This window comes from Vulpes lagopus, chromosome 10 (genome assembly GCF_018345385.1).
Source record: "Vulpes lagopus strain Blue_001 chromosome 10, ASM1834538v1, whole genome shotgun sequence".
NCBI lineage: Eukaryota > Metazoa > Chordata > Mammalia > Carnivora > Canidae > Vulpes > Vulpes lagopus.
Genome location: NC_054833.1, coordinates 81,419,241 through 81,447,230, shown reverse-complemented (window position 1 = coordinate 81,447,230; position 27,990 = coordinate 81,419,241). Strand labels below are relative to the sequence as shown.

The window sequence follows — 27,990 nt, the reverse complement described above, 5'->3', positions numbered from 1 at the left end:
TCGGCACATAATTATTCAAGTAAAATTTTAATGTCTTCAGTCAATACAACTGAAAATGTAGTGTAATTAAAGGGCATTTCCTGCTAAATTTCAAGATACAGGTTGTGGGCCATTTCTGAGCAGAAGCATCAAGTCCTATTGAATATTCAGTTTATTAACTAAGGTGACAGACAGTATTATGGCAGAAGGTGAGGAAGAGCAATGATCAGCTCACAGAATTTGGCTAAGAAAGAAAACAAAAAACAATGTAAATAATAAAATAGCTACAGGTATTAGTAAAATAAAAATGCAATCCCAAATATCCATCTCTTAAATTACTAGAAAAGAAATTACAGATAAAGTTACAGCAAATACAGTCTTCACAGATTTGAGTAACTTTATTTGTGTTTTAAAGTGATTTTTAAGCCCTATATCCAATGAAACCATCTTGAGAAGCTCTATGAGGAATGGAAATTTAGATGTCAATTAACCCTTTACTTTAAAAAAGAAAAGAAAGCTTAAATTTCTGAATGAGCAAGATTCACTTTTGTAGGTAGAGGCCCTGCTTCTTCATGGTCTTCAGTTTTAGATCTAACAACCACAAGAGAAGAAGATGGATATCTGTTTAACTTTTGTTCGTTCACAAATTCCAAGTCACCATAGATACTCAGCTTCTGCAAAAGAAAATCAATGCACATTAACAATTTGGATAGTTAAGAACCTGAGTATATCTTCAAATAACAATTTAATCTAGGGCATTTGGTAAAACAAAAAATTCTATAGACATTCTCAAGCACGAAGAATGCCTTTAATTCAGTGTGACTGATACGTGATTTAGCCCTCAATCAATGGCCAAAGAAAACTTTTCCACATGTCCCAACTTAAAATACTTAGAAGTATTAACAACTAAGTATCAAGAAAAAATTGCTCAGGTTTAAATGGAGTTAGTGTGATCAAATCAAAAGTACGGATTCTGGATATTTAATGTATTAGGTGATCAATTCCTTTAAGGTCTTAGCTCTTTTAACAAAGTAATCAAGTGATTTGGGGGTAAGTTTTGACTTAATACACTGGAAAAATATTTTAAAAGGCTATGAGTAGAACAAAGAATACACATGAAACGCTTTAATACGGATACAAATCTCTTCATAAATGTATAAAAGCTCCTCAAATGATCACTGTCATATCCAAGAGGACACCACAACAAAAGAATGAAAGCATAAAATAGAATCAGTGTAAATAACCTAAAACTCCCTGGAGTATAACAGTTATGTCTAACACCTACCAAAGTAGGTCTATTTGGATTAGGTCTATCTCCTAAAGGCTTGGAAAAGCAAAGTGAAAATTTTTTACTAGGAAATGGGTAGATTTTGTTAACTCATACAAGCAACATATCTCCGAATCTATCAATTAAGAACTGAAGTGCTGACATTCAGGGAAACTGACTAGAATGTAAACAAAAACTACCTAAAAGTACTTGATACCGGAAAAGTATTTTTAAAAGATGCTGAATAAAGAGCACTTTCAGGAGATTAAGTATCTACTGATACTGCTACATGCTACAACATGTTTGAACTTTGAACATATAATGCTAAGTGAAAGAGGTCAATCACGAGAGATTCTGAATGTTTATAGCTCAGGGTGGTGGTGGTGGTGGTCCCTGGGAGGCAGTGGGAGTGACTACAAATTAAGTATGAAAGGTTTTTTTTGGTGTAATGAAAATGTTCTAAAAGTGACCGTCATGATGGCTGCTTACTTGGACATGCTTCAGATGTGGTCTGCTGCTTACAGTTTCAAGGCAACGACTATCCTGCAACAAGGAGGGAGCCCAGGACCTTATCCTTTTCCAGTATGAGAATATCTTCCAGAAAAATTCAGTGGTTGATGGATTAGACAGACACAAATCTGATATAATGTGGCTTCCTTAAAAACTAGAATTAACATGTCACAATTTGTTCTGGGGCACTGTGAAAGAAAAGCTTTCACAGCTTTACCTAACAGCATTTAAAGGCCTTGAAACAGCAACCAGAACTGTTGCAATGATTTCAAACATCGAAGTGGAAAAAGCTATCTAGAACAGGGAAAAAGTATAAAATGTGTGCAGAGAAATGACTGGTTAATCTGTAGTATGTATACTGATTTTGTGTCTACTCTGTATTCTCAAATTACCAATTAAATACAAGGGTACAATAGAGAGATTTTCAACAGTGTTAACTTGATTAAGTTTACTACCCAAGTATCCTTTATGAAAAAATTACTTAAGAAAGTACTTAAGCAAAAGCAATTCAAGAAAGCAAAACACATTAGAATACAAGAAACCGCAGTAGTTGAGATGACTTAGAAAATGGGAAGAAAACTACAACAAAACAAAAGAAGATTCCATTAAGCAGAGATAGTGGGAAGATTCTCTTGGGAAAATTTTAAGTAATTCAGGTTTATATTTGCTTTTATGTGACTCTATTCACCCCTGTATCTGGTTCTATTTTGGATATTTACATAATCATAATATTGTAAACGCTGTCTACTGGATTTTAATTTTTCAAGTCAATCATAGCAAAGCATGGAAGTATATATACAGAAGAATTAACATTTACATTTTATTGTCAAGGGTCATAATAACTAATGAAAATTGACAGAGTATGGGAAGAAAGAGGGAAGGAAAAGAAGTAATAAGGAGTCAAGTGAAACTTATAAAGCAATCACTAAAAGTCTACAAAAACCAGAATGTGAAGAGATGAAGATGATGTGGGAGACCATAAGAGGGAACCAAATTCCTAATCCTTCAGTAGGAAGACCTTAGATAATGTCTAAAGTTGATTAAAAAAAAAAGAAGAAGAAGAAGAAGAAGATAAAATAGATAACAAGATAAAAATAAAATTAAAATGCAGTAATTACTTGGAAAAATTGTTTAAACTATTAACTAGTTTATCTGAGAAGTGAAGAAAAAGAAGACAATTGAGGTCACACGTATTACCTCTAAAAGTTAAAAGTAAATTTGTAAATATGTATGGGCTACAGGCTTGGCTCTGCCACTAACCAGTTACATGATCATGGATAAGCTCCTTAAAGCTCTAAAACTCAGTTTCTTAATAGAATTTGGATTTAAAAACTGTGGCACTTATATTATTTTCTGATTCTTTTATCAGATTTAACACTTCTGAAGAGCAAAGTCCTGGTCTTTTTTTTTTTTAAGACAAAGAAAATAATGCTTATTACAATTTAAGACCTATTTACCCTACTTACTAAGTCTTGGAAGCCTTCATCATTTTACTTTATTTCATCTTGATCATAATATTCTCAATTGTATCTCTAGTCTCTTGAATAGAGTCTGGCACACAGGAAGGAATTCAAAAATGTACAAGATTTACTAATGTGAACATTGTTAGGAATCTTCCAAAACTCTTCTTCTTTTCTTCTTCTCCATCTTCTTTTCTATAGAACTGCATCTTCTTTACTTTGCATACTTTGGTTTCCAGACAAAATAAACAAAAAACCCCATTATCACACATTCAAACCCAATGTCAAATGTGGGAAGAGACACGTCTTGAGGCCCTTGTATCCTGCTTTAGACAGAAGACAGGAGAGAAAAAGACCCGCTCAGAATCAGCAGAGGGAACCAGGGCCACTCTGGGCCAGTGGGGAAGCCACGGGAACACTACACAGAGGGCACAAGGTCTGCAAGTAGAAATTCCTCATCTACTTGTTCCAAGAGAAAGGCATCCTCATCACCCTCGGGGAGGAGCTCATCAGGAAGAGCAGCACTGGGTTCTCTGCTGTCACTTCATTTGTATCAATGTTGAGACCTAACTTGACTATGAGGCAGATATGGCTGGAGTGGGTCTGGGCATCCTCAAGTGAGAAGGCAGAAGAGGAAGTGCAGTTTTAAACATCAGTACCACCAGGTCCTTGACAATCTTGTCATTCTCATCTGCCTCTGCCATCTGCTGCAGTGTCTCCACAATGGAGTGGTCAGGGTTGAGCTCCCAGTGCTTTTTGGCCATCCTACAGCCCATTGCAGAGTTATCCCAAAGTGCCTGGGCTTTCATGATCTGTTCCATGTTAGCTGTCCAAGTGTAGGTGCTAGTCACAATGCAGCAGGGTGAAGACTAAACCCTAGTGGAAACTGTCACCTATTTTTTTTTAAAGATTTATTTAAGGGCGGGGGAAGCATAAGCAGAAGCAAGGGAAGAGGGAGAGAGAGAATCCTCAAGCTGACTCCCCACTGAGCGAAGAGCCTAATGCAGGGCTCCATCCCAGGACCCTGAGATCACGACCTGAGCCAAAACCAAGAGTCAGATGCTTAACTGACTGAGCCACCCAGGTGCCCCAGAAATTGTCACCTTCTTATCTAAGATTTCTTTCATCAATTTGCTTTGGTTCTCAAACTGGGCCTTGCTCTCCTCCATTTTCTTCTCCTCTTCATCCTCAGGCAGCTCCATGCCCTCCTTCGCAACTGAGACCAGCCTCTTCACATCGAACTCCTTGAGCTGTGCATGCAGTATACATCAATAGACTTGGTCATACAAACTAACTTAAAGCCCTGCTTCCACATTTGCTCCACAAGAGCAGAGCTGACAACCTGCTCTTTGCTCTCACCAGTGATGTAATAGATGGACGTCTAGGTCTCTTTCATGTCAGACATATTCTGAAAAAGAAGTCTTCTCATCTCTAGACTGGGAGGTGTGATAGTGTAGCAGCTCAAAAAGGAGTTGCCAATTAGTCGAGTTCTCACGGATTCCAAGCTTTTAACCTTTTAGAGATTGGCCTGGATAGTTTCTTAGAGTTCTCCTTATCTTCTGCCAGAGCAAAGAGCTCAAGGTATACATTCAAAGTATTTTTGCAAATGACCTTCAAGATTTTGGTCAGCTGGGCAGCCTGGATGGCTCAGCAGTTTAGCACCGCCTTCATCCCAGGGCGTGATCCCGGAGACCTGGGATCAAGTCCCACATCAGGCTCCCTGCATGGAGCCTGCTTCTCCCTCTGTGTCTCTGCCTCTCTCTCTCTCTCTCTCATGAAAAAAATAAATAAAATCTTAAAAAAAAAAAAAAGATTTTGGTCGGCTGCAGTGTTTCTCAGGCAATGTTCAGGGGCAGGTCCTCAGAGTCAACCACAGCCATGGATGAAGTTGAGATACCCTTGTATCAACTCATCACAACTGTCCATGATGAATAGATGGCAGACTGAGTTTGATACTATTTTTTTATTCTTGTTCTCAGAAATCAAAAGGAACCCAAAAGGAGATGAACAGCAATGCTCTGAATTCCAACTCACCTTCTAGAGATAAGTGCTTGACTACCAAGTAGTCTTCCCAGTCACTGGTAAGGCTCCTGTAGAACTCCTGTAGAACTCTCCATATTCCTCCTCCTGAATGAGGTCATCACAGGTTCTGGTCCAAATGGGTCTCCTGATAAATATATTACTCTTTAATCTTCCTTTTCTTTTTGTTGTCCTTCCTGCTATCACTCTCATCTGAACCCACACCTTCAGTCTTGGGCTTCTCATTATCTTTATCTTCTTTCTTACCTTTCTCTTCCTCTGCCTCATTATCAATGATTTCTTTCTCTTGTTCCTTCTCCAAATAAAGGGTGATGAGATAATCTATGAACTGTGAGTGCTTCTTCACCATGTCTTTTATCAGCCTCTTCCGAGTACTCTGGTCTTCTTTAAGGTGGAGGATCACTTTGGTAGCCCAGCCAATGGGCTCACCATGGTCCACATATATAGTGAAAGAACCCCAACAGAAGACTCCCAGGCATACTGCTCATCATCACTATGCTTTGTGATCACAGCTACTTTCTCTGCTACCAGGGAGGCAGAATAAAAGCCATTACCAAACTGTCCAAGCAGGGAGATGTCTGCACTAGCCTAAAGAGGTTCCATAAGTGCTTTTAGTCCTTGTCAATGATTGCCAAATTATTTATGAGGTTGGCTTTAGTTATGTAAAGGCCTGTGTCCACCAAGGTCAGCGTGTGTTCCTAGGGGTTGGGGACATCAATTTTCAGTTTTTTAACACTGTCCAACTTGGAAGGGTCTATCAGGCTCTCATAGAGAATCCTGGCCAAGGCACCAGAAGCATTACTGATCAATTTCCAAGGGAGAATTTCCTTGTTGGAATGGAAGGTATCGATGACACGAAACATGAATTTGGCAATTCCTGCTTGGAAGGCAGAAGTCTCCACCTCTTCCTCTCCATGGTGCACTTCCTCAGGCCTCGTAAAGGAGAAAAGCTGCAAGCACTACAGACCACGGTGAACAGGGACTGGGTCTGGCTTATACTCTGCAACAAGGCTGCATGGGAGTGGCTCAAGAGAGCTAAAACCCTTTTTAACTGACCACATGAAATCAGAGGATCACAATCTTGACAAAAAAAAAAAAAAGAAAGCACAGCGATTAGGAGATAACACCAAGGAAGCATCTATATCACCACCTGTTGCAATAGCAGATTTCTGCTGGATCTTTAGGAAGAGCTTTCCAATCCTGCTGCATCTTGTTCTCCCATGTCAAGGTTGACCTGCCTGACTAGGACCACTATGAATGGCAACTCTTTATCTTAAGTAGACAACTCAACAAGACAAAGTGTCATCCCAAGAAGTTTCAAAAATGACATAAAAAATATGAAACAGGAAAAAAATAGAGAAATGAGAATCAAAATCTAAGTCAAGCCACTCAAAAATGATAGTGCTTTAAGATCAACCAAAGAAATGAGTTATTTGCCAACTTTTTGTGGTCATTATAATCAAATGATATGATGGGTACCACTATGTGCAAAGCAGGCTCAATTATTACAGAGCTTTCTTAAACAAGAAAAACAAAGCTGCTAATAAGTTTCTAAGATCACACTTCTATCTTATTACCACCATTTTAAACTTTGTTTGTAGTGACTGAAAAGGAAGCTTTTTCTATTTTATGTTTGAGCTCCAGATACTAGGTCAGTACTAAAAAGACACACATTCAGCAGGCTTATGATTTCCTACAAACATACAATATCATATATGTAAATAATATAACAAAATATACATAACATTGCTCACACGAGTTATACTTGTGGAACTTAAAGTGAAGTTGCAAGTTACTATGAAAAGGGATAAAAAATGACTTCTATTTCAATAATGAAAACAATGAAAAAGCTTTATGAAAGTGCAAAGAGGTAACTTTTGGTCAAGAAACCTGCATAACTTTTCTAATGCAGTTTTCAGCTATTTTTACAGCAAACAGAGGAAAAACTATCAGGGACAGAGCATTTACACTGAAATGTATTTTGAAACAAGAAACAAAATATTAGTATGTATTACAAATTACTTATGCTGAAAAGAAATCCACTAAAATGGAAACACTACAGGGGTGCCTGGGTGGCTCAGTTAGTTAAGCATCTGACTCTTGGTTTTAAATCAGATCATAATCTCATGGTCCTCAACCAAGCCCCATTCTGGGCTCTCACTCAATGAGGAGTCTGTCTCAGATTCTCTCTCCCTATCCCTCCTACTCACACTCTCTCAAATAAATAAATAAATAAATAAATAAATAAATAAATAAATAAATAAAATCTTTAGCCTACAACAGTTTTGGATGATTTTTTTTTGCCTCTTTATATGTACTTTACAAATTTCTATAATAAATATATAGCATCTCTAAAACAAACAAACAAAAAGTATCTGAAACATTATTACCTAGCCAAAGTGGGTTTCATATACAAAAAAAAAAAAAAAAAGCCTAAAAGCAGTGAATCTTAAGGGGCTGTTTTCCATACATTTTTCTAGAATATATATTTCCTTAGAAAAGTACAGGCCTTTTGAGAGTGTAGCCATAATTTTGATTGTTAAGGATATGTAGTAGAATTCTAGAGAGGGGTGAGAAAGAAACATATGGCAGGTGTCTGGGGGACATATAACAGAACTGCCGAAAGAACTCCATGTGTAGTGTTGATCATAAAGCCAAAGGCTTTATATCACAGGGGTCTAGGGGCATATGTGGGAACAGTGAGTTATTTCCCCAAAGAACTTGGAAAACAAGAGAATTTCTCACAGAATGAAAGCTGTACAGTCAAAACAAAATTTATTAGAGCAGTGACAATATCTGAAAGGAAGAGAAGATCAAGAGTCATCTGAAAGGGAGGGAAAGATCCCTAGGTCTGTAAGATGTAGCCAAAGCCACAAGGAGAAGAGGTCATATCCATTAAGTCGAGTAAGGAGAACTATACATTAAGATTCAAAGAATAGGAAGAATTCAAGCTACTTTTAAGTATTTAATAGTCCAGTTCTGAAAAACTGTGATATGCCCATCTGAGAATTGTTTGGATAAGAGAGAATTTAAGGATCCTGGCTCAAAAACATGAACCATGTGGTCCAGGTGGTATGTATTTCCTAGTGTCAAAGAGGGCACACAGGAGATCAGCTCCTGATATGAAACACATAATCAACTCTCCTATTTATGATTTCAGGCTAATTAAAGGAACTTCAGATTACCTGGCTTCAAATTTTGGTTCTGCCACTACTAGTAAGTGATATTGGGCAATTATATACTCTTTTGCAGTTTTCATATTCAGAAAATGGGGATAATGATAGCAGCCATCTCACAGAGTTACTAAAAGGACTGAATGTGCCAAACCAACCCTGCTGGGATCTTAATCTTGGACTGCCAGCCTTCAGAACTGTGAGCAAAAGGACTGGATGTGCCAATTCAGATAAAACATTTAGAACAGTGCCTGGGAGAAAGTGCTCGACATCAGTCAGTAGGCCTGGGGACCAGGATCCAGGTTGTGGTATACTGATCAGGTAAATTCCACCTGAGGCCAGCAATTCAGTCTTTCCTGACAATAACTGGATGAATCTCTATGGAATCTTTCTTTGACAAGGGGTACCTGGGGAGTAAGGAAAATGAACTGTACTGATGATACAAAAAGGAAGGAACGAGGTACCACATGGTGGGTGGGTGGGGGTCAACAAAGATTTATTAATATGAGGATGTAGAGAGCATGAGGCAGCTCAAAAAGAAGTAACAGGCAAAGGCATTCCTATGTAAGATAAGTAATTTCAGTTTTATCAGGAACAACAAAATGATTAAAATATGGACATAAGAATTAACAAGAACACAAGTAGGTAATGTAGCAGAGAATGTAATCAGTATATTCATATCATAAACAGATGAGTTCTATAGAAATTTACCTATTCTCTAATACTTCCACAATTCAAAAGTTCATCCCAAACCTAACTTTATCCATTTGATTTCCTAATTTAAGTTCTTCTCATCAAGTCAATTTCTTACAGTACTTCCCTGATTGCTATTTTTTTTTTTTAAGAGAAAGAGAGAGCAAGAGAGGTCATGAGTGCAGAGGGGGTGGGAGGAGCAAAGGGAGAGAGAGAATCTTAAGCAGGCTCCACACCCAGCATGGAGCTTGAAATGGGGGTTGATCGCATGACCCTGAGATCATGACCTGAGCTGAAATCAAGAGCTGGACGCTTAACAAATTGAGCCACCCAGATGCCCCACTTGACACTTCATTCTTGTCTGTACTTGGGAAAATTAACCACCCTCCTCTCTCTGCTAATCTATGCCTCACTACTCATTTTTTCAAAATTCAGGTCAAGACCCCCATTATCCAAAAGTCCTCCCTGACGATCTCAAATACATAGACTCTGGTTTCCTTAACCCTTTATACATTTATTATTTGTACCACCTTATCAGCCCTAGGGAAGAGAGTACACAGGAAAAAAGAGTTGCAAGTCAAAAGATATAAGCTGAATTCCAGTCTCAATACTTTCACAGCCGTGCAAACCCAGGAAAGTTACCTAAACATTTTACTATCTACTTGTCTATAAAATGAGTAACAAAACCTGCTCTAGAATATTGCTGGACATGGAAGATACATGGAAATATTTTGTAAATTTTAAAGAACTCTATAATTGTTAAGTTACCAACATTATCCTGTTCCAATTTCTGGCTGCTTTTTTCACACAGCATCTTAATAAAAAACATGAAATATAATATTATCATAATCATTACTCATACATAAACCTTACCGTAAAAAGCCATCTTTACAGTCTAATTGTTCAAGCACCGTTAGGCACATGCTAACTATTTATTATTAGATTCTATTTTAACGTCTCTCCTTTCTTCCTTTAAATCTTTTTCTATAACACTTTGGAGGCACAAGAAACTAAAGTTTATTTCAGTTGGATTTGATGTCCATAGACATTATTATCCTCTATTTAGTTATATAAATAACTTTCTTTTCTTGAAAGCTAAGTTGAATCACCAAATTATAGCCTTTTCCCAAAACAAAAATCCTTTACATAGTTAGGTTTCTTGGGCCAGTTAAATTTTAATTACCAAGGAAGTCACAACAGTTCTCCATCTCTCTCAGGGTTAGATATCAATACACATTAACTCAAAATCACATACTCCAGCCTTGCTGATTCTAAAGCAGCAACTACTCCTTGACACTTGTGGCAATTAATTTAAAATTTTAAGTAGTTCTACAAGTCTCTCTTCTTTCAGATCACCTTAGAAACTGAACTGGTGTCAACAGGTTCTTTTCAGGCTCAAAAAAACAGGGAAAAAGAGAGAAACCTTACTCAAACCAGCCAATGTCTATGTCACTCTGGTATTTAGCACCATAGAAAACTAGGAACAGTGATTCTCCTGCTGCACACCTGCCATTTCCATGTGTGCTTAAAACCACCTAATCTGGGGACACCTGGATGGCTCAGTGGTCGAGCATCTGCCTTTGGCCTAGGGCGTGATCCTGGAATCCCAGGATCGAGTCCCACATCGGGCTCCCCGCATGAAGCCTGCTTCTCCTTCTGCGTGTGTCTCTGGCCCCCTCTCTCTCTGTGTCTGTCATGAGTATATAAATAAAATCTTAAAAAAAAAAAAAAAAAAACACCTAATCTTTCATTCTATTAGTAGAGAGGCCTTGTTTTTCTAGTTAACCAATAAGGTATGTATGTATATATGTATGTATTTATTTATTTAAGATTTTATTCATTCATGAGAGACACAGAGAGAGAGGCAGAGACACAGGCAGAGGGAGAAGCAGGCTTCATGCGGGGAGCCCGATGTGGGACTCAATCCTGGGACTCCAGGATCAGGCCCTGGGCCAAAGGCAGATGCTCAACCGCTGAGCCACCCAGGCATCCCACAAATAAGGCATTTAAAATGGTAAATCACAAGGCTCAGTGTTCAAATGGCCGGAGGGCTGGAATTAAATTTACCTCAGAGGGAACATACTGCTCGACAGCTGTAGCGACAGTTGCACAACAAATCCAGAGCAATACCATCACCGAGAGGACAAGAGTTGTGGTTAAAATCCAGCCAGAGTTACTAAAAAACAAGTTAGTCATGTTAAAATTTCATAATATAAAAAACAGATTCTTAATAATTAAAGGCAATTAACCTTATGCACTTAGTTTAGTAATACAACGGAAACTTCATTGTACTCCTTTAAAACTATTTAAAAAACATACCCAGAAGGAAATATTATAATAGCTTTTATATTAGCGTCCTCCATTTCTCAAGTTTCTGTATCATGGCTATCACTTCTATAATTTAAAATATCAGATATACTGGCTTTTTGCTAAATATATAAAATTAAAACAAATTATTTTCAAAAGTATTTTTCAATTACTAAATGAGATAATGCAAATCAAAGTGTACTGTAAATTGTATGCTTCTATACATATGTCATACATTATTCTGCGAGGCACTATAGTGATACTTCCTTTAAGAAAACCCAGTATCTCAAAAGATTTAAGGTATACAACAGGTACATTATGAAATGATCATTTGTTTTATAAAAGGACTCACAATAGGCTTCCAGAAATTAGTGTTCCTAGAATACCTCAAACAATTAATCTGACACAATTTACTTAATTTTAATTTACAAGAACACATCTTTTATGAGCCATTCTGTACCCATAATTAGTATATCTTAGTAAAGAGATAGTTATATTTTTCTTATGTTTATCATAAAGTCAGCCAGTTACAAGAATTAGCAACAGTTTTGCCCATAATTGATCTATTGTTTGCCAAACTGTATATTAAGATTCAAAGAATAGGAAGAAGTCAAGCTATTTTTAAATATTTAATAGTCCAGTTCTGAAAAGCTGTGATAATTACTACAGGCAGTCAGGCAGTCTGATTTTCACATGTGTGCTCATCCAGTACTGCCTGATATAGAGTCTATACTTACCACCATAACCCATTCACTTGAGGGCTTGCCCAAACTTGAACATGCCAAGGAAAATGTATGCACAGTCATTATTTGTCTCCCAGCAAAAGAGATAGACACTGGAGAATGCACTGCATCTAAAAGCAGGGAATATCTACATGGTGTTGTAAGTGTTCCAATTTAGAAAGAAAGTAAAAAATATTTTTTTTAATTTTTTTTTATTTTTTAAGATTTTATTCATTTATTCATAGACACAGAGAGAGAGAGAGGCAGAGACACAGGCAGAGGGAGAAACAGGCTCCATGCAGGGAGCCCCATGTGGGACTCGATCCCGGGTCTCCAGGATCACACCCCAGGCTGCAGGCGGCGCCAAACCACTGTGCCACCAGGGCTGCCCATAAAAAATATTTTTAATGAAAAAACACCCACTTTACATATTCCAGCCTAACCTAAGTACTAAGGAATTTCCTTCCATGAAATGAGAAGGATATATTTGATATCTGGATTCCAGTAACAGCTAGTTAATTAAGCAAGAAAACTGGGGCTCATTTTAGAGTCCATCTGCTTCTTCCACTTCCACAACAAAACAATCCTACAGATTCTTAACTGTCTCTGCTATCTCTTGTTTCCCTTGTCCATTACCTAATTCAGACCTCATAAGTGCTTGCAGGATTTACCACAGCTCTTCAACTTGATCTTCTATCCTTCACGTAGATGCCTCTTCCCATACTTAGATTTGATTACTTTCCTTCTCCTATCTAGTTCCTGTCCACTCAGTTTGGTCTCTGATCTAACTCTCCACACATATTAATATACTTTATATATTTAGTAGAAAGCCAGCACAGCTGAAAAAAAAATTAAAGAAACATGCTACACTAGTCAAAATCTCTTTTCATTATTTAAGACTTATTTCTATGTCCTCTGTCAATTCTTCCTTTGAAGGTATACTCCTTGTACTCTGTGTATGAGGTGTATATGATATATAGCAATCATCATTGCTTGTTTATTGTTTGCATGTCTGTCTCTATCATACTAGACCTGAGAACTCCATATAGGCAGACACTGAACATCTTTCTCTAGGTCCCAAGTCCCTGACACAGTTTCTGGTACATAACAGACTCTCCGAAAAGAAATGGCAAGTGAAAAAAAATGAGTTGACCTCAATTTCCATTCTGGAAGCTAAGGGTACCTCCATAACAGCTATGCTGTACTATAAAAAAGCATTGCAGTTAAAAGTCAAAAGACCAGATTCCACTGAGGCTAGGTGATCTTGCATGTCATCACAAAAAACTCATGATTCTAGGAAACAGACACCTGTGCCAGAACTGGATGAGTAGAAGATGCAGAATTAGACAAGCTAGATTTGAACTTTAACGTGATGGATATATAACCTTAGGGGTGGGCAATTAATCTCTGACCCACCTACTTATCACAGGTACTGTTCTTTTTTTTTTTTTTTTTTTTTTAAAGATTTTATTTATTTATTCATGAGAGACGAGGGGGGGGGGGGGGCAGAGACACAAGCAGAGGGAGAAGCAGGCTCCATGCAGGGAGCCTGATGTGGGACTTGATCCCGAGTCTCCAGGATCACAGCTGGGGCTGAAGGTGGCGCTAAACCGCTGAGCCACCCAGGCTGCCCCACAGGTACTGTTCTAAGAGTCAAATGAGCTCACTGAAGGGAAAGGTATTTTAAAGAGTTATTTTTTAAATTAAAATGTAGAATACTATTATAATTCATGTTTATGCACAGAGCCTTCTAGGCATTAAAGTTCTAGTTATAAAATTAGTTATTTCTTAAATTAAACATTTACAAAATTACTTTGAAAATGTTAGATTTAAAAGAACATAAAAAAAAAAAAAAAAAAAGAACATAAAATACAATGACAAAAGGCTAAAGGATAATAAGTCACCAGTAAGATGCCAGGTAGTACAGTACTGAGAATAAACTGTAACTTAAGACTGATTACTTAGGTTTCATAAGACTATCAAACTGCAACAAAAATCCTAAATATCAGAGAGAGAAAAATTATACCTGTATTCTGCCAAGGTCAAAAGGAGGTTTAGAAATGAAAGGAAGGGAAAATTTAAAGTTAAATCCTCATTTTCTTACCCAGTCTTTAAAGACTGTGTTAGGTAAAAGGAATTAATCTTTAGGTACCAAAATAACCCCACTGATACCTGATAAAACCTGTCAAGAAACTATTTTAATTAGAAGAAATTGCAGGAAGCAGGCAGTTTGGACTACTACAGTGTTACACTAGAGACAGAACAGCCCACCAGAGCATACACACTGTGAGGGCAAGCACTTGTTTACCACTCTACTCAAATGCTTGGCCTGATATCTGACACAGTAGATAATTATCAGTAAGTTCTATGGGCCACTGTCTCTCTCTTTTGAAGGGGGTTACGGAGGTAGACGAGGAGAGCTCATATCAGAACTCTTTGGAGGAAGGGAAGTATGCATATTTTAATAACCCCACTCAACCTTCAGAAAGCTTGATATTCCTTCCTAGGAGAGCATAAAGTACCCATTACTCCTGCCTGCCTGCTTTCCCCTGCCATCTTTAAGGATCCTTGGCATACAGTTGATACTCCTTAGTATAGAATACAAAGCCCTCCTTAATCTGTACCCCTCATCTACCTTCTCTAGCCTCAGGTGTGGTCTTGTAGATAAAAACAAAAATCCAACCCCAAACCATTCAAATACACTTTAAAGCTTGATTTAAACATATGGAGAAACATATTTCTTAACATAAATCAGAGAATCTTAACAAGAACAAGAATGCTTTTGTACTGGGAAGGAAACTAGCTGCTTGAGTTTTATTACAGTGGTATGTGTATTATCTTTTAAATAAACTAAAATAGGGATGCCTGGGTGGCTCAGCGGCTGAGCATCTGCCTTTGGCCCAGCGTAGGATCCCAGGATCCAGGATTGAATCCCACATCAGGCTCCTTGTGGGGAAGCCTGCTTCTCCCTCTGCCTGTGTCTCTGCCTCTCTTCTCTGTGTCTCTCATGAATAAATAAATAAAATATCTAAAAATAAATAAATAAACTAAAATATCAAAAAGTACAAGTTGGTAGAACAAGGTAAGGTAAACAAGTTTTTTTAAATTTCTGAGCAGCTAATATAATTTTAAAATAAAAAGGAATGTATCTGTCTGATACAAGCCAGATTTTATCTCCTATACATACAAATAAACAGGAATACATACAGAGATAGACATCTTAAAAAGCCATCACTTTCTCCATCTTCAAGATAGTTCCTATGGGTTTGTGAACTTCTCATTTGCAGATCTGCTGAAATAATAAGGTACAATTTATGATATCCTATATCCCAAAAGCTAGTCTCAAATGACTACTCCTAGATATATACACTGTACAGATACCCAGCTGCTTTTATAAGTATAATCTGATACATTGATAATAAATGCAAGTTCCTCTGGCATGTTAAAACTGAATGGTTATTCTACCACATTATGGATTTCCTATTTTATTTGCAAATTCTTATGAATGAGGACATTTTAAAAGGTAAGCTCAGCTTTAGGTTGATGTTTTATGTTCCTACAAGTTAAAATTTATTCCTAGCATGGAAATAAAAATAGAACAAGAACTCACACTTTTGGGGTAGTTTCACTATTTGGTTAGTAAATTAGGAAATACCAGAATACTTCATTAGTTCATAGTCAAAATATCCTTCAAAGCAAGCCACATGTTTTTTAGAATAATAATTCTCAAAGTGTGATCCCCAAACGAGCAGCATCAACAAAATCTGGGAACTTGTTAGAAATGCAAATTCTCAGGTCCTATCCCAGATCTAGTAAATCGGAAACTTTGGAAGTAGGGCTCAGAAATCTGTTTTTTAACAAGGTCTCCAGATCCTAAACTACTGTTTAAAAATTATTTGTTCACTTTCTATTAGCGTAAGAACAATCATACAACCAAATCCAAACCACAACCAGATTTGCTAATGTTGTTATCCCAAGCTACTTGAAATAAAACTTACAGGACATTTTGCTTAGCGACGATTCTTTCAAATTTGTAGGCTCCTGCTCCAACTGTGGTGCATACTGGATTTCTGGCTTAGACTAAAATGATAATGAAAGCAATTAAGCCATTTGTACTTCTTATGCTTTTCTCAGTAACAAGTTCTATAACACATCATCTGTATAAACATTCAAATTGAGAAAAAGTAACAGAAGTATGGTATAAAAAATAAAACACATTAGCCACAATATATTTTAATTGCACTTCCTAAACATCAGAGCCGGTGCCTTGCAAAGAAACAGACAGATTTCTGGCATCGTCAAGTATTTAGTCAGTTTAACTTTCTGACAACATTAAAAAAAAATTAAAAAGCAGGGACAAATTACAACATACTGCATTAAATATCATATCCTGCAAAAATGAGTGCTAATTCTAGTAGATCAAGAATAACTTAGCAGACTGCCAAAATTTTGAGCTAAACACCTATTATCTCTATTTTTCTCATCTGAAACATTCCATTCTTCCCTAAGTATGCGTAATTCATACATTACAGCTAAATACTCTATACTTTTCATCCTCCATACAGCACAGATCCTCTGGAGTGGGAGTTTCTCCAGTCTAGTTATGCTCAAGTTGATACAAAGAGAGAAACAAAGTGAATCTCGTATCTAATCAGGAATGAATGAGGGCTTTGCTCTGAGATTTAACTTAAACTTTAAGCTAATTAGCTTTAGGACATAGAAATTTACTCATGAATTTAAAGAGAAAAAACTCCTTATGTTTTACTTATTACCAAATTATGTATAAAGGACCCAAGACTCAGGATAGTGCTAAAAATCACATTCTAGCCTTACAGTGAGCCATTCTACTACTAGTAATAATTAAAAGGTTTAATTATTACCTAAGAGAAAGTCTCACAACATAGCTTGTGATACATTTGAGGAATTTAACTACCAAATTAAAAGGAAAATAGCATATCCATATGTGATATATACACATGCCATGATTTATATTCGAAGTATATTCATTACTCTTATCTCTCATATCTAGAGGTTTTAGTTTATCAATTTAACCACTATAAAATTTAGAAGATTGAGAATTCTTGATAAGGACCAATGGGCTTGAGAGAAGCTTCCAACAGGCAGAGAGAAGTAACACTGTGTTTTGATGCCCAATGTTTTAATGTAGGCCAAATCAGTAATTATTATTTGGTAATATATATGGCTCAATGCCAAGACATTCATTTAAGACATACACATTTATTGTTGTTGGTATTTAGATGAATCTATGAAGCACAGTTGTTACCTGGAATATAACTATTTTTCCATCATCAGCTTGAAGATAAAAAGTCCATGAAGAGGTTATGAAGCTCTGGGCAGAGTCCATCATGTCACTCCAGAATGACCTTACCAGAGTTAGAGGGAAGAGTAGGTGCATTTTTGGCATCAGGGACATGAGCTTAAAAACAAAACAAAACAAAACACTGAATCATTATTTTAAAAATATATAATTTTTATATATGTATATTCAAGAGAGCAAACATGGGGAAGCCTGGGTGGCTCAGTGGTTGAGCATCTTCCTTTGGCTCAGGTCGTGATCCTGGAGTCTCGGGATCCAGTCCCACACTGGGCTCCCTGCATGGAGCCTGCTTCTCCCTCTGCCTATGTCTCTGCCTCTCACTCTCTCTCTCTCTCTCTCTCTCTCTCTCTCTCTCTGTGTCTCTCTTATGAATGAACAAATAGGAAAAAAAAAAAAAAGAGAGAGAGCAAACTTAATCAAGTTTCTCCAAATCGTTACTGGGACAGGGACTAAAAAGTTAAGTGATTCTACCACAACAACTAGCATTAAACAGTTTCCTACGCAAATGAACTGTAATAAGGCTTAAGATCCCAGGCTATCGGATGCCTGGGTGGCTCAGTGGTTGACCATCTGCCTTCCACTCAGGATGTGATCCCAGAGTCCCAGGATCGAGTTCTGCATCGGGCTCCCTGTGGGGAGCCTGCTTCTCCCTCTGCCGGTGTCTGTCTCTCTCTGTGTCTCTCTTGAATAAATAAAAATAAAATCTTAAAAAAAAAAATCCCAGGCTACTTCATTTTGCCAGCAAACACACATATAAACTACCTGTCACCTCTATCAGAATAACAGGCTTTTAGGGCAGCCCAGATGGCTCAGCGGTTTAGCGCCGCCTTCAGCCCAGGGCATGATCCTGGAGACCCGGGATCAAGTCCCACATCAGGTTCCCTGCATGGAGCCTGGCTTCTCTCTCTGCCTGTGTCTCTCTCTCTGTGTCTCTCATGAATAAATAAATAAAATCTTAAAAAAAAAAAAAAAAAAAAAAAAAAGAATAACAGGCTTTTAAATCAGGTCCAAAATTGTGAAGAATCTTAAGATATGATTAAAATAAGGATTAGCAAGGCCTTAAGAGGTAGAAGGGGCAGAGACTAATTATACCATCCTATCTTAATGTTTTCATGTAAAACAAATCATGTTATAATAAACATTGATGGAAAAGGGGAAGGGAAAAAAAATCAACCAAAAGAATATATGCATAAAATAGAGACATCTGATAGCAGGGCAGTGTGATGAGAGTATTTATGGGCTGAGTATATACAGTAAGCTACTGATTTTAACATTAATGGGTATCATGTCCCCCCAGTTCTGACTTCTTTACTTATTTAGCAGCAGTGGGCCCCTCCAGAGCATTAGTATGGGATACCTTTTGCTGTACTTTAGGGAGAGCCTTGATTCTGCTATATTTCAAAAGAGAGGCATTATGGAATAAGAGATCAATTTGTTGAATCAAAAGATCTATATTCATGATCCAATTTTCCCACTAATAGCTCTGAAATTTTTCACTGATTAATTCACCAAGCAAGTATTCACTGAGATTAAAAATTTTAGGAGATCAGGTATATTTTATTCAACAACGTATACCTATATTTAATCTGTGTAATCTATATAAGACAGAGGTTAAAAATTGATTAACACATGTGTATGGAGAAAGGCGCCTAACCCAAACCTGGGTGAGAAGGTGTTAAGAAGGCTTCATGAAGGAAATGACACCTGCCCTGAATCAAGGGGATTCAATAAAAGGATGGGGAGTAGAAGGAACAGAACCATGAAAGAACTCATCATACTTTAAAAATTAAGAACTGTTCAGTATGTATACAACTAAGAGAAAAAAAAAAAAAACAAAAATGGCTCTTAAAAATCAGAAAACACATTTAACATTACCTGTAATATGAAAAACACAAATTTAAAATATATTAAAAGTGGCACACTGTCAGGAGTTGAGGAAGGAGAGAAGTGGGTATGGGATTCTTTTTGGGGTGGTAAAAATGCTTGGAATTAGTGATGATGGTTGCAAAACTTTGTGAACATACTGACAGCTACTGAATTGAATACTTCACAAGGGTGAATTTTATACTATGTGAATTTTATCTCAATTATTAAAATTTGGTACAAATTCCACAGAGAGCAATTTTTCTCTACTTCTCAAAATTAAACACACAAATATTTCTTGCTCAGCAATTCTACTGTGATTTTATTCTATAGATATAAATGTGAGAGGTGTGCAACATTGCGTATAAATGAAAAAGATTAGAAACAACCTATATGTCCAAATAAGAGATTGCTTAAACAAATGATACATCCATACAATGGACTGTACAGTGAAAAAAAGAAATGAATAGATATTCTTTACGTATACTTGTATTTTAAAAAAGAAGGAATATATGTATCCTTGTATCTGCATAAAATACGTCTGTCTTAGTAACCCTGGCTACATGACAAGGAAAATTGAATGGCTAGGATATACAGGGGTAGGAGATTTTTTACTACATACTCTTTTTACCTTCTGAATTCTATACCATGTGGCTATACTTCCTATGCAAAAGCTAATAAAATTAACAAACTTTATCTAGTATATTTGGAGTATAGAGTATGAGGGGTGGGGAAAAAAAGATAACCTAAGAGAAATAATCAGGAGCCGGACCATGAAAAGTGGTTTGGACTTAACCCTGTAAGTGGGTCCTGAAGTATGTAAGACAGGAGAATGACACAGTGAGATTTCTATTTAGGATATAAATATCTGAACATATACTAAAGGATGGACTAGAAAGGGTCAAGTGGGAAAACAGATTGCAAGTTTAGCAATACAGACGAGAAATGATGATGACCTAAGCTAAGGCAATGGCAGTTGGGGTAGGAAAAAAATGACTCACAACTATGAACTTCTTTCTCTGAGCCTCAGTTTTTTCATATGCAAAATGAGGATAATATCATTATTGGACCAAGAGAAAAAACTAAAGAGATTACGGATGTAAATGTAACTTTTAACAGTGAAGCATTATACAAAAGTAATTATGCAAGTGACACTCCTATTTGCAAACATATAATTTGTTTGCTGAAAACTAATTATAAAATATAACACTAAAATAGTATCTAAGTGGGCGATAAACATTTCAATACAAATCAGTGCAATTTAAGCAGGCAATTCTGAAAGGCAGTATTGTTTCATACTTGTTCTTGTCTCAGTTCAGCGAATGGCAGCTGATTCTGGCAACCAAGATGGCAAGCATATTGCTCATCAGATTGGGAATATGCTTCTGTACATGCTGTAAGAGAAAAACAGTCAAATTACAAGGAAAAGAGACAGAAAGAGAGAAAAGGAGAGAAGGGAAGGAAAGAAAAGGGGGAAGAATAGAAAAGAAGGGATTTGGCATTTTATAAAAAAAATTCTTAAAAAGCGTTTTATCAATATGAATTTTCAAATTCAGTAACAGTAGCAAAGATATTATTTTAATAAACTCTGTATCTTCTACCTCCCACATGTCAGATGGTTCAGGTATAAACCTATTGATTATACACTCAGGCTCAGGCTATCTGATGACATTCATAAAGGGATCTTCACCACTATGGTATGCAAAGTGGGAAAAACACTGGTCTGGCATCCTGAAGTTTTGGCTCCATACACATCTGGCTGTGTATATGACCTAGGCTGTGTTATTTAACCTCTTCAACTATTGATTTCTATATGTTTAAAATGGAAATACCAAATTACCATCACCTATGTCATAGAGTTGAACAAAACAATATATTTTAGTGATTTACACAAATACACAATATTAACATTAAGAACTAGATCACTTTGCTGAGAAACAAGGATATTCTCATAGCAAAGAAAAATAAAACAAAGCAATTAATCTAACACCCTAAATTCTGAGAAACTGAACTTAGAATATGCTCTACAGCAGGATTCTAAAGTTGAAGTGGGTACACACCCTCTTCATTTGGTTTACTAGAGCTGGTTCTCTCTTGTGATATATAACACTTTACCACTGTAACAATTTTTCTTTCCAACCCAGTCATATATTTGTAATATATTTCTCAAAGGTACTAGACAATAAGTTGAACAGCATTATGCATATATAAAGGTGGCCAGTTGGAGACTGAGCCACAAAAAAACAAGGTCATGATATCAAGGAGACTTAGACAGAAGTCATGGCAGAGTGACAGGGAGAAAGGTACCTCCTGCTACATTGAATAAACAGCATCATGTAATGAATGGAGGAAATTCCATTACGGTTTCTTTAAAAAGTTAAATGTCAATTTTGTCTTGATTACAGGTTTCTTTTTTTTTTTTTTTTTTTTTTTACAGGTTTCTTTTATTAAACGCATCTCTTTTAGCAAAAGGTAAGAACAGTGGTTTAAGAGATGACAAAGACTCTGGTTACTTCTTTTATCAGCATGACCCACAAAGAATACACTATTAAATAGTGAGTCAAAGGCTTGATTCAGTAAAAAAAAAAAAAAAAAAACACCACACAACTTGGAGCTAAATCAACTGGCCTGATTGAAAGGCTTAGGAAAATTATACTATCCATTGAAAAAGTAGTGATGAATTATGAGAAGGGTAATTAAACCAAATGCTTCGTTACACAAAGGTGTCCTAGCCATAGTACAAAATAAACGTTGTCTCAACAAATAGAAGTAGCCTCCACTTTTCAGAAGTTCATATCTATTTTTACAAACCAAAAGAAATCTGAAGAGGATTCATGCTTTCATGAAAAAAAAAAAAAAAGTGAAAACAGTGTTCAGCATTTGTTTTGTGGCTAGCCATTACAGAGGCAGCACACACTCCTGAGCAGCAACAGTGGCACTGCCAAGCTCCTTCCCTGGGAAATACGCTCGGCATCAGGCCACCATAGCTTTGAACTGTGTAAGCATCTGTGTTTTATCTTGATTTATTTTATGCATCTTAGCAAGATGTGTCCTAAGGTATTAGAAAAGACTAAGAGAGGTTATTTTTTGGATCCAAGAGCAGTCAAAAAATTTTCCATATAAATTAATGGTAATTGCTTCTTTGCTTTATGCCATTTTGGCTTAGGAGAGGTTTCAAAGGAATGCTCTACTTTCATATAGCAGGGAACCCTAAAGATGAAATTTAAAGCCCATGAAATTTGTAGCAGCAGCTGATTAAACTCTAACTTCATAATTCTTAAAATATGCTAGAAATTAGTTTAAACAACATGCCTATCATTTTCTGAGGAACATATATAAAGAGTATTAACACAACCCAAAAAACCCACAATGTTATATACTTTTAGCATAGCATCTTACCAGATTCACATTCCATTTTGGTCCGATTTAAATCAATTCCATCATCCACAAATTGACAAATTGAAAACAGTCTGCAACCTCTCTGACATGCATACAACTCCTCTTCCTAGGGAGTTCAAGAAGAAGGAGGATTACCAAAAAAATATTATTTTTCCCTTAGGGGGGAGGAAGTTAAAAAGAAAACAAAGTTAGTAGGTTTACTATTAAAATGTCCAATAAAAGGTTATAACCGAAAGAAATATGGTAGGAACCAGGTAATACCCAAGACCTTTGCCATAAAAAAAGGATTTAATTTCTTATTTTAAAAGTGATACTCAAGAAAGAAACCTAGTGGGGGGAAAATATATATATATATAGATCTCCTTTTCCCATATTCCAAGGTTACGTTTTGACGGAAAATTTTAAAAATAACAGTGACATAATCAGAATTTTAACAGAGGTAGAAATGAGTAAGCAAGTACCTTCTGATGAATGACATACTTCTGCCACATAAATATTTATAATTATCAGGCTTCTCAGGAAAAAGGGTCATGACTAGCTTCACATGGCAAATAGTGTAATAAAGGCCCGCAAGAAGTGAAGCATACATCTATGAAAAGTGTTTTTAAACTTTGCTTACTTTGACTGAAAACACAAACAAGAGCAACAGTGTGGTGTACAGGAAAAGCCTCTGGAATTACCAGACCTGGATTAAAATCTTTCAGGTGAATGACACTGCATAAGTTACTTTACCTATCTAAATCTCAGTTTTCTCATCAGAAAAGGAGATAATGGCTATACATAATCTCCAAACCCCTCAATAATGCTGGAACATAGGGATTCCTGGTATAGTCCCTGGGACACAGATGGTGCTCAATAAAAGGTAGTAGTGTTAATCATGATAACAGATTTTTAAAACAGAGGACAACAGTGATAGGCAACATTATCTATCTATGGGAGCTCAGGATAGGATTGATTCTTCATTACTGGAAAATGTGAACTGCTTAATAAGACTAATGACAATGTCTTCACTAAGCTTTTGTTAGATGAAATACACACAGTGTTTAACACAACTAGTACATGTAAGGGAGTCCCCTCAACTTACTGTGTGATCCACTGTGTACAAATTGGCAGGCACCTAATAAGGAAGCAAATAGCATGTGCATATACCAGTTAGCAACCAATGGAAGAGAAAGGTATACATTTCTTTACAGCAGAAGGATTAGTAAGATTTATGCAGAACCAACAACCCATTAAGAAGAGATGGCTGCAGTCTGACGTTAAACAAGTGTTGCAATTTTGAAGCTAGCATGTTTTTTGAACCTCAGTTCTGGTTGCATTTATTGTTAAGGTGAAACTGAAAGAATTTTAACAATTAAGATAAATTTCATACCTAAGTAGCTTTTGAAGCTTTGTAAAACAGTGGAAGAAATTCTCTTATGTATTTGGAGCACCACATCTCCTTATACTGCACAGAGGAAGCTTGAGCTCATTAGTATGAGCTATAATGCATGCCATTGCATTTTCAGGTAGGTTTTCTTTCCTTAAACCAAGCCAGTAAGCCCCCGAGTCCTATTTTCAAAAGAGAGTATGGCATGCTGCAAAGAGCCTAGATCCAGGAATCAGCCCTGCTTTGAAGCTCAGCCTCACCACTTATTCTGTACAACCTCTGGCAAGTGACAATTTCTTTCAGCCTGTTTCCTTGGTTGTAAGATAGGGACAATACTCTTATGACAAGGATTTCACATTTTATATACACAGTATCATGAATATTATGCTATACTATCTAACAAATAGGCATAATAATAATGTATTTAATGAGCACCCACAATGTGCCAGACACTATGCTAACACTTAAGGTATACAATGTCCAGCACAGAGTAGGGACTCAATTGGTAGCTATTAAGAATCATGTACTAGGGGATCCCTGGGTGGCGCAGCGGTTTGGCGCCTGCCTTTGGCCCAGGGCGCGATCCTGGAGACCCAGGATCGAATCCCACATTGGGCTCCCGGTGCATGGAGCCTGCTTCTCCCTCTGCCTGTGTCTCTGCCTCTCTCTCTCTCTCTGTGTGACTATCAAAAATAAAAAAAATAAAATAAAAAAAAATCATGTACTAGATAATATCATTCTAAGTAAACATTTCATGGTTTATGTATCTCAAATGATTGACAAGCTTATCTTAAATGTACCTTAGATTTAGAGCACAAGGAAATGTTGCTCCCCACAAAAATGAATGAAACTAAATAATCAGAAGGTACCTCAATGATAATTATCTATAGAATATATGCATTTTCTTGCTTAGAGCTAAGTCAAGCTAACTATTCTCAATATTTAGCACCACTGATACTGTATGTACCAAACTGGGTTTATGTGCTAAGAGTGCCACATACATTATCTTTAGTTCCCACACCAGGTCTGTAAGGTATGAAGTTTTTGTTGTTGTTTTACAGGTGACAAAATGAAGTCATGAGAAGTTAAGTGATCAGCAAAGATATACAGATAGTAAAAGTGGAGCTGGGAATTGGACCCAGGCTTATGGTTCCAGAGCCCACACATTTAAAAAAAATGACCAGGTGGGCACTAGTTAGCTTTGTTGTTAACATAACATAAGTCTCTTGTATTTGGACCCAGACAAATGATGTAATTGTATTTTTGAGGAAAGTTAAATGGTAACTATATTGGAATTTTAAAATAACTACTTACAAACAGCTATCCTACTTTCTTGCAACAAATTATTAATTCTGAAAAAGAGTTGTTAAAATGAGATTTCTATCTTCCAGCTGCAAATACCAGACTGACAGGGGTAGGTGAGCTTCTAATTTCATCTGATTTCTTAAAACGCACACTGCTTTTTCCTGAACTGCAAAGCACAATAATTCAGAGGGCCCATAGAAATCACTGAAATAAGTAAATTAACTTTTAATACAACTTTATTAATAGAGGGCAGCAAAGTATAATCAGTTTTAGGGCTGAATTCCTACTACCTCACTACTTCGTAGCTATGTGACTTTAGGTAAGTCACTTAACCTTTCAGAGCCTCAATTGTAAAATCCTACTTTGCATGGTTGTGACAATTAGGGATAATGGGTATAGATCTCCCATCATACTGTCTAACAGAGTAGACAGTTAATAAATTTTAAGTCCATCTAACATACGGGGAGCCAAATGACTGTTCCTGAGAACAGCTTTGACGAATAAGCAAAAATGATTTATAGATACCACCTCAATTGTTAAAAACTGTCAAAATAGTGGATAAAAGTACCTGAAGTTTCCAGAAATGTTTATATCCTTTAGTTATTCTCCCAGCTTTCTGGGCCATACTACAGGTTTGCTAGGAAAATCTCAAGAAAGGAAAAAAACACAACCAAACACTAGAAGGATACAAAATAAGTTTCCATTCAATGCCAGGCCAAATAAATCTTAGTGAGTTTCCTCATACAGTCTTCTTAATGATGAGAGGTTTATAAATAGAGAGGAAAGTAATGTATTCAGGGACAGTACACATTGATTTAAGCTTGAAAGTCACAATCTCTCATTTCTTTCTCCTGATTGCTATATTAGTGTCTGACTGAAAATTTTAGGATAATCAATCTCCTACACTTTTTCTTGAAAATTGATAAAACTTGGGTGCCTGGGTGGCTCGGTCTGTTAAGTGTCTGTCTTTGGCTCACTGGGATCAAGTTCCACATTGGGCTCCTTGCTCAGCAGGAAGCCTGCTTCTCCCTGTCCCTGCTGCTTGTGCTGTCAAATAAATAAAATCTTTTTAAAAACTCAGAAAGATGATAAACCTCATGCAAGGTAAAATGCTGCCGTACACAGATACATGGGAAGTGAAAGAATTCAGAGATTTTCATTTCAAAGACCTCAAAGGACTTGTCCAAAAGGAACATCCCATAAAGTTCACTGGCCCTTTCCTTTGTAGTCTGAGAGAGCAAAGAGGGCTAGCCACATGCTTAAGCCAACAGCACCGAGGAGATGAAGGGAAAACAAGGAGAAAAAGACCAGTAACAACAGCAAAAGCTCTTAAAAAAAAAAAAAAAAAGAAAAGAAAGAAAGAAAGAAAAGCAGTAGGGGGAAGGGAGCACAAATCCAAATTATATATGGGAAGGGGTGGGGAGTCACCACACAATTTAGAATGTTGAGTAAACAGAGTTCCTAAGATTGGGGGGAAAAAAAAGACCTGAGAAGTGGAATAGGATGAAAGGATGGCATCACGGGGCGGGGGCGGACAAGGAGTTTCAAGAAAGCAGGGTCACTCCCCTCGGGAAGCTGGGACCCTGACGCCCCCCCCGCCCCCCCCCCCATCGGGCAGTCTCATTTTTATACCCGCTCTGCACTGAAGGGTCAAGTTCTTTGCAGAAACCTAACTGCTGCTTCTCTAAGCCACCCCAAGCCCTAAGGCAGCGTCCTGCACACAGTGACTCAACCCAGGCGGAAAGCCCTTCCCGAGCGTCTCACAACTCCCAGGGCTGATGGAATACATTTCTAACACGGTGGAATGGTCTTGCTTGCCTGACCCCCAGGACAGGCTAGGAGCTCCCGGCCCGGAGCGGCGCTCAGTCTACATGCGTTACGAACTAACCTACTGTGGGCTTGCATGTCTGCTCCTGCACCCCGCCCCCTCCCCCCTCGCCATCCCTTAACGCTCCGTGAAGGTGAAGACCCTGCATCCATCATCCATATCCTCCTCCTCCTGCCCCCGAGAGTGCTCGTCTCTCCGGCCGCCCAGCCAGCTGCCAGCGGCCAGGGGTCCGGTCTCGTTCATCTCTGCGTCCCCCAGCCTATTCCGCGGTAGATGCAGCACAAACTTCCGGTAATTACAGCAGGAAAGGGGTGCGGGGAGAACTAGGGAAGACAACAGGAGCTACACAGGTGGGAGACAGCGGCTGGAGGGTGTGCGTTCGACACCCAGGCTCCCAGGGCTGACACCGGTCGGGGAGGAGGGAGAGATGGGCGGCCAGGGGAGGGTGCAGCCCGGTCCGGACGGGCCCTACCTTGGGGTAGGTATGCAAGGGGAAGGTCAACTGACAGGCCCGGTGACAAGACGCCGTATCACCCAAGATCGAGTCAAATGCTTCAGCCGAAGCGGTCCCCGAGCCTCCAGCCAGGGCCATCGTCAACAGCAGCAGCGGCGGGAGTCCCCGTTGGGCCCTGACCCACAGGCTCCCCTTCGGCGCCGCCATTTTGTTTCCCTCTGTCACAGCAGCTCGGCTTGTTGCTGTTTTCTTTTCAGGGTTTCCTCCGCCTTCCGGGGCCAGC

The 27,990-nt window shown here is 37.7% G+C and overlaps 1 protein-coding gene and 1 pseudogene across 4 annotated transcripts; both read right to left on the bottom strand.

Annotated features, from left to right (window-relative positions):
- Nucleotides 1-11: 11 nt before the first annotated feature.
- TMEM59 (transmembrane protein 59) lies at nt 12-27,990 on the bottom strand. Of its 4 annotated transcripts, none has more exons than XM_041770734.1 (9): nt 27,726-27,990; nt 23,836-23,868; nt 22,752-22,857; nt 20,652-20,746; nt 17,436-17,588; nt 16,150-16,231; nt 15,359-15,443; nt 11,190-11,298; nt 12-653 (listed from the first exon to the last, which is right to left on the bottom strand). In XM_041770734.1, exons 1-9 carry the CDS (start codon nt 27,912-27,914, stop codon nt 498-500), a joined length of 1,008 nt encoding a protein of 335 aa, XP_041626668.1. In that variant the 5' UTR covers nt 27,915-27,990; the 3' UTR covers nt 12-497. The 4 variants fall into 4 exon arrangements, with proteins under 4 accessions (XP_041626668.1, XP_041626669.1, XP_041626670.1 ...); XM_041770735.1 differs by having other exon boundaries at nt 15,359-15,440; nt 27,726-27,989; XM_041770736.1 differs by lacking the exon at nt 23,836-23,868 and having other exon boundaries at nt 27,726-27,987.
- On the bottom strand, nt 660-10,045 carry LOC121499834 (annotated as a pseudogene).

Excerpts from the sequence above, each read along its gene's own strand:
- TMEM59 (XM_041770734.1), bottom strand. The coding sequence starts at position 27,914 with ATGGCGGCGCCGAAGGGGAGCCTGTGGGTCAGGGCCCAACGGGGACTC. Across the intron at positions 20,747-22,751 it reads CAAAATGGAATGTGAATCTG|CATGTACAGAAGCATATTCC; the intron begins GTAAGATGCTAT and ends TTTCTCTTACAG. Across the intron at positions 15,444-16,149 it reads GTCGCTAAGCAAAATGTCCT|CAGATCTGCAAATGAGAAGT; the intron begins GTAAGTTTTATT and ends TTATTATTTCAG.